The 12,173-nt window shown below is 47.4% G+C and overlaps 1 protein-coding gene across 1 annotated transcript; it reads left to right on the top strand.

Annotated features, from left to right (window-relative positions):
* The first annotated feature begins 200 nt into the window (after nucleotides 1–200).
* Nucleotides 201–659, top strand: LOC140005560 (uncharacterized). Its single transcript, XM_072046569.1, has one exon. It carries the CDS (start codon nucleotides 201–203, stop codon nucleotides 657–659), a length of 459 nt encoding a protein of 152 aa, XP_071902670.1.
* The last annotated feature ends 11,514 nt before the right edge of the window (nucleotides 660–12,173 follow it).

Below are 12,173 nucleotides of genomic sequence, written 5' to 3'. Positions count from 1 at the left end.
AAAGGTTCCTGTAGCGAAAATGGAAATGATGAGCAACCTACAGGTTACCTTCTCAAAACGTCGCAATGGCCTTTTCAAAAATGCCAGTTAACTTTGCACACTTACTGAAGCAGAAATTGCTTTGGTGGTGTTCTCTCCAGGACAGAAGGCTACTCCTTTGGCCATTTATCTTTTGAATCTGTCGTTCATAAGTACCCAGCATGCATGGTACCATTAATCGCTGTGTTGTTGCCAATTATCATGAAGATATTAGCGAGCACAAGAAGAAACTCACAGCCGTTGAAAAACACTTGAAAGCTGAGAGAAGATGCGGTGAAATCTTTGATCGGAGGATAAAAGAAGGCCAACATAAGTATTGGTGGCAGGTTCCAATTAGGGAGCTGAATTTAGTGCAACTTCAAAAGTTGGAGAAGGCACTGGAAGACATGAAGAAGAAGATTGAGAATGAATTGCATAAGCGCCAAATTGAGGCAACAAATATATGTCAATACTTGACCAAAAGGAGTAATTCGGCATCTGGCCCTAATGAATTTTCCCCATTTGGTGCTATAGCAGTTGACCATCTTGCAACAACTATTTTAAATGCTAGGGCACCTGTAACTGGTGGTTCCAACATCTCTCAAGGAAACAAACCTAGCTGCTTTTACAAGTTTTTGTAACGATATAGGATGGTGGTCTCAGCTCTCTAGTTATTCTGTGTGTCTTTATCTTTAGGTCCTTTCAATTTAAATGTTTGTTTGTACGGAGGCTCTTCTGTTTAGGTTCCCTAATCATGTCTTGATAGAAAAAAGTTCGGCTTGGAATTTTCTTTTATTGTATGTTCTGTGGGAACATTTATAAGGTTGAATTTAGAGACCATCAGTGAAGTCATAGTTTTATTGACTGAATTTCTTTTCCCTTTGTTCATGTAATTTTGATACACAAGTATTTAATTGAAGTATGAATTCATATGACAAAATATTTTGATTTCCATCCACGTGAATAAGAAAAATAAGAAAATTTTCAAAGATTTTTAGGATCCCAAAACTCAGATGCATTTTTCATAAATAATTCATTTGGGTTTGCATTTGGATATTGCTCAAGTCATTCTTACTTTTCGTCTTTAGCTAGTCTCTTTGATGATGTAGTTTGTAAATATCAGAGGCATCAGAATATGTACACTAGGTATGCTATATCAACTAAGCGAATGTTAGCAACCAAGGGTTTTTCAGAAAAGAAACTTGTTCCTAGATATGCCTCTATGTTTTAGGTTAATATGTGGGATTAGGTTAAATACAAAAGATGGATGAACAATTCAAGAAATGAGATAAATCCTTTATGCGATTTTTCCTCTGTGGCAAATTGTCTCTGAAATCTTTCTTCTTCTTCTTATTGTTTTTTTTTTTGGGTAAGTGGGAGGACTTGAACCCAACACCTATTATTTACAATCCCACCCACATTATCACCCAATCCAACCCTTCCCCCTTGAAATCTTTTGTTAGGCCATGTTTTGCTTGTGTTTAAGAGGCTATTCAATAAACATTTGGTGTATATAACTAAAAGGATTGTATATATTAGATGTTGTAACACAAAGTACAATCTTATTCTCTAAATCCTATTCAGAATATGGCTTTTGCAACTACAGTCTAATTATATTTCTAAAAGTTCCTTGATTCAACGGAAATTTAAGGACTATTTGCTCCTCCTGAGTTTTGTGAGTGAACAAATTATGAACTTGAAAGGGAGTATTGGTAGGTAAATGATTATTAGTAGCAAAATTGATAAAAGTTCTTGTGGTTGGAATTGGGTTACCTTCATCTGATTCACTAGCTTAGTTTTGTTCTCTTGATGTAACCAATGAATGCATAACTAATTTGTATTCTGGATCTTTTCTAATTGTTAAATTGTTACCTTTACTCTATTTTTGCTCTCTTGAATATAAATAAGATCTTGAATAGATTAGAACAAATATTAAATTGGAAAGAATCGTAACTAATTCCATAATATGTAGCAGAAACATTAAGCACTACAGCAAGATGCACATTTCTCCCAACATCACACCGTTAAAATTAACTACTCCCTCCTTCCCATTTTGATAGTCCTGTTTTCCTTTTTCGTTTGTCCTAAATTGTAGTCCACTTTTCAATTGAAGAATGTAGTTGTATTTTAATTTTTCTAAAATATCCTTATTCAATATAAGTTATTATTACTATAAATCTATCCCATTTAATGAGAGTTGATTCTTTTTTTACCATCAATTCAAGTTCCCATAAAGTTGTACTCTAATTAATGTGAGGGTGTTTTAGGAAAATAGCTACCTAAATTGATTGTTCCAACAAAGTTAACTACTTTTTCTTAAACTGTGTGAAAAAATCAGGACTATCAAAGTGGAATGGAGGGAGTACTAATTAGAAACTCCTAAAACTACATTCGCTAATTAGACCCAATTCTTCTTCCAAAACTCAATCAAAATCAAATTAAACGGCATGGACATATTCCCATGCCTATAAAAAAATAAAATAAAATGCACAATGGATTCACAACCAAAAGCCTCCTCATAGAGAGTCACCATTATTAACTAAAGAAAGTTTTTGAAATTATGATTTAGGTTGAGAATAATTGGGGAAGAGTTGATTATGTGAGTAATTGGGTCAATAATCAATTGAATTACTAGATTTACCTTGTATAAATTGGCTATGTAATGTGTTCCTTATTGGCCAAAATTCGACTGGAAAGGTCACTAGGGACCAAAAATGAATACGTTATTAAAATTGCCCATTTTCATTTTCAAGAACTAAATTTCACGTCATTAACATATCAAGGACAATTATTGGTGCAATTTTACTTTACTTTTTCTAATATACCTCCTAGACTAACATATCGAGAAAACCTTACAATACCCAAAAGTTTTATAAAAATTACTCAGCATAAATACATAAAAACACCCTTGCACTACCACCGTCCTCTATGACCGCTCATCCCCTAAACCGGCTATCTCTAACCCCGTCTTGTTCTCTTTATGCCTTCTCTTCCCTATTCTCCTTCCCCTTCTTCCTATTTTGATACCTCATATAATGATTTGGATCAGATTTGGTCTAGATTTATTTCGTCATCTCTCTCTCTTCTTGTTTTCTCATCCTACAACCACTTGCCTCTCCATTCTTCCTCCTCTCTAATCCTCCTTTCTTCTCTCGAGAAAGGATAACAAATAGGAAAAATGTAGTGATAGGGTGATCTAGACCATAGATACCAGAAAAGAGGGAGAGAGAGAAAAGAAAGGAAGAGAACGGAGGAAAGAGATGGCAGTGTTATGGGGAGAAGAGGGAAAGGGAAGAGGGTGGTGGGAGACGCGATGTCAAGAAAGGAGAAAGAAAAAGGGAGGCGGTATAAGTGAAAGAGAGGGCAAGGATGGATATAGCAGCAGTTGTTGGTGGGGTAGGTAGTAGTGGCACATGGAAAGTGGCTGAATTTTACAACTATCTTCTAGGCATTTATTTTACAACCCTCTTCCAAACACTTTAAAAAAATTCCAAAGTTATCATGAAAATTTTATAGTTGAAGAGGCGATTTTTGGTTGGTACCTAGACCGACCTGGATCAGTCCTCTCTGAGATGAAGTGAGGTGAACTCCTGTGTCCGAAGTGAACCTCGGTGTCCGAAGTGAGTGGCGGGGCTTCTCCCCTGGTATCACTCCGACGATCAAGTTAGTATGAGAACGAGAATAATGAGAATGAGTTAATGAACAGTGTGCTTACTTGTTGGGAGTGTGTCTGGGGTATTTATAGAAGAGAGGTGGTCAAGACGGAAGGCTCATGCTAGCGGGACCCACTCTCTGCCGAGGTGGACTCACCTCGTCCCTCATCGGAGTTCATCCGTGTCCCGGACATCATCCCTGAGCTCGGGCTCGGCCGTTTCCATAGCATACTGTGAAGCCGACCTCGGCACCCCCGCCTCAGCTGCACGCTGATGATGTCAACCCACCTGACATCATCCAGGACCAGCACTTTATCTGAAAAGCACTGGAGGCACTTAATGGCACCTGCACCATATCCTCCGTCATCACTCCCAGGCGGCTACAGTGTCAGAGTCAGACCTCCTGACAGGAGACAGAGCCGTAATGCCAGAGAGTGGGTCCCGCTAGCATGAGCCTTCCGTCTTGACCACCTCTCTTCTATAAATACCCCAGACACACTCCCAACAAGTAAGCACACTGTTCATTAACTCATTCTCATTATTCTCGTTCTCATACTAACTTGATCGTCGGAGTGATACCAGGGGAGAAGCCCCGCCACTCACTTCGGACACCGAGGTTCACTTCGGATACAGGAGTTCACCTCACTTCATCTCAGAGAGGACTGATCCAGGTTGGTACCTAGACCGACCTGGATCAGTCCTCTCTGAGAAGGCCGAGCTTGAAAAGCGGCTTAAGGAGGCCGAGGTGAAGGATGAGGAGGCCGTGGCTACTGTCAACAGTCTCAGATCGGCTCTTGAAGAAGAGCAGAAGAGGGGGGACGAGGCGAAGAAGTCCCACGAGCAAGCCCTTGACAGTGCTAGAACCTCGGCCGTGGAAACGTTTCGGAGGTCTGAGGCCTTCACCAGGGATCTCGGCCAACTACTCACGCCGAACTTCATATTTGGCTTCACATCGGCCATAGATGAGGCTGCAGCTCACCTCTCCTCCGAAGCCTTGGAGTCCCTGAAAAACCATGCCAGCTACAATGAGGACTCCAAGGAGTTGTGCGACCGGATGGCCGAGGGCCTCCAAGCTGGAAGGAACCTGACCGAGGTCCAGGCCGAATTCAACAAATGGCTGTCCGAGCTCGACGAGGTGCTCGAGGAGGTTGAAGAGGAAGAAACTGGAGAGGATGCCGGGGGAGACGAAGCCGGAGAGGACGAAGTCGGAGGGGACATCGGCAAAGAGCCTGAAGATGAACACCCCGGCGGAAAAGAGGCCGAAGAGGAGGCTGCCCAGGAGGGAGCCAAGACCGGGGATGCAGCCGATACGGGGGTTTAGGCTTGTAGGCTTCAAGGGGGTGGCCGAGGTGAAGTGTCTAGTAGCACTCCGACTTCGGCCTTGTATTTTTTGTAATACTTCTATTGAATGAAAGTCTGTTTCTTTTCATCTCAGCTCTTTAATTCCTTGTTTCTTGCTTTGACTTCATCCCTTGTTTGTCCCCCTTATTTTTTAATAAAGGGTGCTGGGCATCATATTGTTGAAAAATAACTAAATGGCTGAAGCCATAACTTGACAAGATAATTGGATGAAATAACTGAATGAAGTCACAACTTCAAGCATAATACAACCTAAGGTTCTCGGCGTGCCAAGACCTCGGCACAAATGAGCCATCGCGGTAACTCAATTTACAATACCCTTTAGGGTCAGATTCCACAACTCGGTAAGGGCCTTCCCATTTCGGGCACAGTTTTCCTTGAGGTTCAGCTCGGCTGACTGAATTTTTTCTGAGAACCAAGTCTCCCGGACGGAATCTACGATGTCTGACACGGGTATTGTAATAGCGTGCCAGTGTGTTCTTGTATGAAGCTATCCGGGCTGAGGCGAGGTCCCTTCGTTCTTCGACGAGGTCGAGGTCCAGCTGCCTCTCTTCGTCGTTCACCTCGGCGGCATAGGCTGCCAGCCGAGGGCTGGGAGTAAGGATCTCAGCCGGGATGACAGCTTCGGCGCCATAGGTCAGGGAGAATGGGGTTTCTTGTGTCGCTGACCTCGGCGTGGTCCGATATGACCACAAGACACTGGGGAGTTCCTCCACCCAAGATGACCCAGCTTGGTGTAGTCGGGTCTTGAGGCCATGCAGGAGAGTCCGGTTGAAGTTTTCTGCTTGACCATTGGCCTGGGGGTGGCCAACCGAAGTGAAGTGTTGCTTGATGCCGAGGTCCTCGCACCAGGTCTTGAATGGATTCTCGGCAAATTGTCTCCCATTGTCCGAGATGATGATCTGAGGTATGCCGAAGCGGCAGACAATGCACTTCCAAAAGAATTTTTGAATGGCCAGCCCCGAGATGGTCCGAAGTGGCTCGGCCTCGACCCACTTAGTGAAGTAGTCCACAGCAGTCACAAGGAAGGTATAGCCCCCGACCGCTTTAGGGAAAGGACCTATGATATCTGTCCCCCATTGCTCGAATGGCCAAGGTGAAGTGATGGGGACCATGAAATTTGAGGGCTGGTGATGCTCGGGTGCATGGACTTGGCAGGAAGGACAGCCGAGGACGAGGTCCTGGGAGTCTTGCCGAAGTGACGGCCAGAAGTATCCAAGGAGCATAGTCTTCTTGGCTAACATCCTGTGGCCGACATGAGCTCCGCACAGGCTTTCGTGGATCTCGTGGAGGATATGACGTCCGGCCTCGGGAGTGACACACCTCAGCCAGGGGCCGAGGTAAGAGCGTTTGTACAATTCTCCATCGCGGAGGGCGTATCGAACCGCCTTGCGTTGTATTCTTCTCGCCTCGGCTCGGTCTTCAGGGAGTGTTCCTTGACCCAAGAAAAGGATGAACGGGGTCATCCAAGTATCTTCGGAGTGCACGGGGCAGGCCACCTCTTCCACATATCCGGGTTCATTCAGAACTTCCACTAAAACCGTCTTGTTGAGGTCAGAGAATGAAGTGGAGGCCAGCCGGGATAAGGCGTCGGCTCGCTTATTGTGGGACCGGGGGATTCTTTGGATTTCGAATGACTTGAAATATGCGGTTAGTTGGTGAACCTTGGAGAGGTACCTTTGCATGGTCTCATCCTTAGCCTCGTATTCACCAAGAACTTGGCGCACAACAAGTTGGGAGTCACTGCGGACATGGACTTGCTGGGCGCCGAGCCTTCGGGCCAGCTGGAGTCCAGCAATTAAGGCCTCGTACTCGGCTTCATTATTGGTGGCTGGGAAGCCAAAGCGAAGGGCGTAGGAGCATACCTCTCCTTGAGGTCCTTCCAGGAGTAGCCCGGCTCCGCAGCCTTCTCCATTAGAGGATCCATCGACATACAATGTCCATGGGGATGAAGTGGACACTTCAGCTCCGGCGGAGGCGGACTCCGGACCTTCCGTGAAGGTCAGCTCGGCGAGGAAGTCGGCTAAGGCTTGTGCCTTTATAGCTGTGCGAGGCTCGTATGTTAAGTCATACTCTCCCAACTCGACAGCCCACTTGGTGAGGCGACCAGAAGCTTCGGGTCGCACCAATATTTGCCGAATGGGCTGGTCAGTCCTGACCGAGATAGGATGGGCTAAGAAGTAGGGCTTCAACCGCCGAGCGGCATGGACTAGTCCTAGCACCAGTTTCTCCACCTGAGTGTATCGAGTCTCCGGCCCGCGAAGAGCTCGGCTGACGTAGTAGATCGGCACTTGGGTGCCCTCATCTCGGATGAGCACAGCGCTGACAGCCTCGTCGGCTGCAGAGAGGTAGAGGTAGAACTTCTCCTCGGGCCGAGGTGAAGCGAGAGTGGGCAGGTGGTGCAAGTACTGCTTCAGCTGGTCGAAGGCAGACTGACACTCCTCAGTCCAGGCGAACTGATCAGACTTCTTCAGCACTTTAAAGAAGGGCAGGGCCTTCTCAGCAGATTGAGACAAAAAGCGGTTCAGTGCGGCCAGGCGTCCATTCAGTCTTTGGACTTCTCGGAGGTTCCGAGGTGGGGACATATCTTGGATGGCCTTGACTTTGTCGGGGTTGGCCTCGATCCCCCGATGGGAAACCAGATACCCCAAGAATTTTCCCGAGGTGACGCCGAAGACGCACTTCTTGGGATTCAGCTTCATCCTCGAGTCTCGCAGGACCCCGAAGACTTCCCTCAAGTCTAACAGGAAAGATGAAGTGGCGAGACTTTTGACGAGGATGTCATCCACGTAAGCCTCCACATTACGGCCGATCTGATTCTTGAAGAGCCGGTTGATCAGCCTTTGGTAGGTCGCCCCGGCGTTCTTCAGCCCAAACGGCATGGTGGTGTAGCAATAAACACCTCGATCGGTGTAGAACGCCGTCTTCTATTGGTCCTCTTCACTCATTCCTATTTGATGATACCCTTTGAAGGCATTTAGGAAGCACAGGATCTCGTACCCCATCGCCGAGTCGACGAGGGTGTCTATCCTCGGGAGGGGATAGCAGTCTTTGGGACAGGCCTTGTTGAGGTCGGTGTAGTCTACACACATTCTCCATCCGCCGGTGTCCTTTCTGACCATGACTGGGTTGGACAACCAAGTCGGATATTGGACTTCGTGGATCATCTTGGCCGGCAAGAGCTTGTCGACCTCGTCCGATATGGCCTTGCTGCGTTCGGGGCCGAAGTGTCTTCGCTTCTGCCGCACAGGTCGGGCCTGTGGGTTAACGTTAAGTTGGTGAGTCATAAGCTCGGGTGGCACTCCGACCACTTCATCTGCGGACCACGCAAAGATGTCTCGGTGGTCCTTGATCAGGGAGATCACTTCTTCTTTCAGGGGTGAAGGGAGTCCGGCCCCTACTTGGACCACTCGGTCAGGCTTGGCTTCATCCAAGACCACTTGTTCCACTTCATCCCCTGGCTCAAGCCTGCTGGGCTCTCCTGCCTTGTGAGGGTCGATGCAGTCTATGGAGAGGACAGCCGGCCTCTTTTCTTCTGACCTCGGCGGGGGCTGAGGTCCGACTGCGGCTTGGATGGTGGCGAGGTAGCATTCTCGGGCGGCGCCCACGTCACTGCTCACCTCAGCCACCCCCTCTGGTGTTGGAAATTTGAAGCTTAGGTGGTAGGTAGAATATACGGCTCTCAAGGCATTGAGCGTGGGCCGGCCTATCAGCATGTTGTAAGGAGAGTCCGCTTTGACCACCGCAAAGCTGACAGGCACAGTTCGGCAACGGGGATGACGCCCGATAGTCACCATTAAATTCACCATGCCTTCCGGGTGGACGACGTGTCCCCCGAAGCCGACAAGGGGAGTTCTGACCGGAGTGAGTTGTTCCCGGGTTAGCTTCAAGCTCTCGAAAGTTCGGTAGTACAGGACGTCTACCGAGCTTCCGGGGTCAACGTAGACCTTCTTGACTATATAATTGTTTGTGAGGACCTCAATCACGAGGGTCTCGTGATTGCTGGAGGCAGCGGGGACAGGGTCGCGGGGACCATAAGTTATGACCTCGGACAGCCTCGAGCTCGGCTCGGCCACATCCATGCCGGCTTGGCGGTAGGTCCGCTTTCGGGAGCTCTGGCTGTCTCCTCCCGTGGGACCACCTGAGATGGTGTTGATCACCCCGGCAATGTTTGGACCATAGCCTGGTGACCCGTCGCGTGGAGGCCTTTGGTCCCCTTTCTGGTCCTCAGGACCTCGGCAGTTGAACTTGGTGTCCCGCCTGTCTTCTCGGCGAGGACCTCGGCTCTCCCGATGGGAGGCACTTCGTCCGAAGCTTCCATCTTTGCGGACAAATTGTTTCAAGTGTCCTTGCCGAATTAGATTTTCGATCTCTCGTTTCAGATCGTTGCAGTCTTCGGTCTCGTGCCCAACATCTCGATGGTAGGCACAGTAGAGGCTGGAGTTCCTCCTATCTCTTCTTCCAGGGATCTCAGGAGGTGTTCGGCCGAGGTGGTTCTGCCTCATCACAGCCAAGACATGAGATCGGCTGGAATTGAGCGGTGTTAGCTCAGCGTCCGAGGTGGAAGATCTTCCTTTCACGATCCGGTCAAAGACACTCCGGCTGTCCCGTGGTGGGTTTGAAGTGCCACTTGGGCCGGGTTCACCTCGGCCGATGTCTTTCCTTCTCCGGGCATCTTGTCCCGTACGAGAGGCTTGGGCTTCTCGCTTCATGCGATTCACATCTTCACTTCGGATTCCCTGGTCCACTCTTTCCCAGAGTTCGTGAAGTGTACGAGGGTAATCCCGATGGATTTCGGTGTTGAAGAGTCCGGCCACCAACCCGTTGGTAAAGGCCGCGAGAGTTACCTGCTCGTTCTGATCAGGTATTTGCACATTCTCCTCGTTGAACCTCTGAGCATACGAGCGAAGAGACTCGCCCTGACCCTGTTGAAGGTTCAAGAGATAAGCTGAAGTCTTCGTGATTGGTCGAGACGACACGAAGCGGTGGATGAACCGGTCTATCAGCTCATCCAGGGAGGAAATGCTCCCTGGTTCCAAACTCCAGAACCACTTCCGGGCAGTCCCATGTAGGAAAATGGGGAAAGCCCGACAAATCACGGCGTCGGGGACGCAGTAGAGTCGGAATGCGGAGATGAAGGCGCGGAGTTGATCCTCAGGGTCATCTCGGCCGTCATAGGTGTGCAAGTTTGGAAGCTTGAAGTTCGGGGGCACCCTTTCCCCATTGATGTCATCCGTAAAGGGCGGGGCCCTCATGTAGTCCGAAGCTAGGCCCCCGGGGCGCCGAGGTGGGTCCTCGGCCCGTTTCCCTAGGAGTCCTCGAGAAAACGCTCGGGAGATGGAGGCAATTTTAGAGGTCGCCTTGGAGGAGGCACGCCTGGAGGTACTCCGAGAGAGACGCCCCTCATCGGAGTCTTCATCTGAAGGTGCCTCAGGGGACTTCGTCGGCCTCCTCTTGGAAGATTCGGCCTTTTCTTTCCCCTGTCTTTTGAGGTACCTTCCTAGCTCCTCAAAAATGGTAGGGTTGTGTGATACGAACTCGGTCATCTTGGCGATGGCCTCCTCGTTGTTAGGCTGGGTCCTTGGGGACCCTTGCTCTTCAGAGATGCGATCTTGCTGGGCTCCCGAGGTCTGCCCAACCCCAGTTGAGGGAACTCGACCACTTCTGGAGCGCGTGGATCTCATTTTAGCAATAGTAGTCTCGTTCCCACAGACGGCGCCAATTGAAGAGGCGATTTTTGGTTGGTACCTAGACCGACCTGGATCAGTCCTCTCTGAGATGAAGTGAGGTGAACTCCTGTGTCCGAAGTGAACATCGGTGTCCGAAGTGAGTGGCGGGGCTTCTCCCCTGGTATCACTCCGACGATCAAGTTAGTATGAGAACGAGAATAATGAGAATGAGTTAATGAACAGTGTGCTTACTTGTTGGGAGTGTGTCTGGGGTATTTATAGAAGAGAGGTGGTCAAGACGGAAGGCTCATGCTAGCGGGACCCACTCTCTGGCATTACGGCTCTGTCTCCTGTCAGGAGGTCTGACTCTGACACTGTAGCCGCCTGGGAGTGATGACGGAGGATATGGTGCAGGTGCCATTAAGTGCCTCCAGTGCTTTTCAGATAAAGTGCTGGTCCTGGATGATGTCAGGTGGGTTGACATCATCAGCGTGCAGCTGAGGCGGGGGTGCCGAGGTCGGCTTCACAGTATGCTATGGAAACGGCCGAGCCCGAGCTCAGGGATGATGTCCGGGACACAGATGAACTCCGATGAGGGACGAGGTGAGTCCACCTCGGCCACTCGGGATGGCCGAGGTGAGCATCCTCAATAGTAAATTATAATAAAATTTTAGATAAATATCCAAAAAATTCACTTACTAAATAGAGTCAAAATTTACTTAAAAGTAATTGAAGTATAAATATGGAAAATAAAGGTGGTGATTGCATGTAGCAGTATTATCTCAAATTTTCTGTACTGAATACAATCTAATGGTCAATAATCTATTTGTATATCAAATGATAGATATTAAATATAGGGTATGGTACCCAAAAGGTATCATAGAATCTCCGATAAATTAGAATCATAAACACTTTCCCTCTATATCTAAATTCTACTAATTTTCTCTAACTTTTCCTTCCCTAGCAAATAGAAAATTTCTTTTGTAGAAGACAGATCAATTGGTTTTCTTACCTCCTCGTCCTGTTTTCTAGGGTTTTTTTTTTTTTTGTATTTTAATAAAGTCTCTCCTAGGATTTTTGAGCGAGAGTTTCTTCTCTCCTAAGGATCTCTAATGAAAGGTTCTCACGTCTTGGAAATTGCTGGTGAGAATTATTTCCTCTCCTTGGGGTACCTTGTCAAAGTTTTAATTTGTAATTTTTCTATTTCTTTTATTAGATCTAATTTTTTTCAAATGTGGTTGTCAAATTTGATATTTTCTAAATTTACCTTGTTAGATTTCATCTTGATCTATGGGCTCGAATAAGTTCATTAGCAGACCTGGGAGGCCGCAATCAGTGCGTTTGGAGGCATGCATAGATAATTTGCAGCAACAAGTATTTTATCTTTTGATATTTTCAGAATTTTACAGTATAATATTTCTATCGATTTTTCATATTATAGTACCTATGATCTTTTCTTTAGATCTATTTGTAT

The sequence above is a fragment of the Coffea arabica genome, chromosome 1c (assembly GCF_036785885.1).
Source record: "Coffea arabica cultivar ET-39 chromosome 1c, Coffea Arabica ET-39 HiFi, whole genome shotgun sequence".
Classification (NCBI taxonomy): domain Eukaryota; kingdom Viridiplantae; phylum Streptophyta; class Magnoliopsida; order Gentianales; family Rubiaceae; genus Coffea; species Coffea arabica.
The sequence above is the reverse complement of the archived record's forward strand: the minus strand, read 5'-3'. Positions and strand labels throughout refer to the sequence as shown.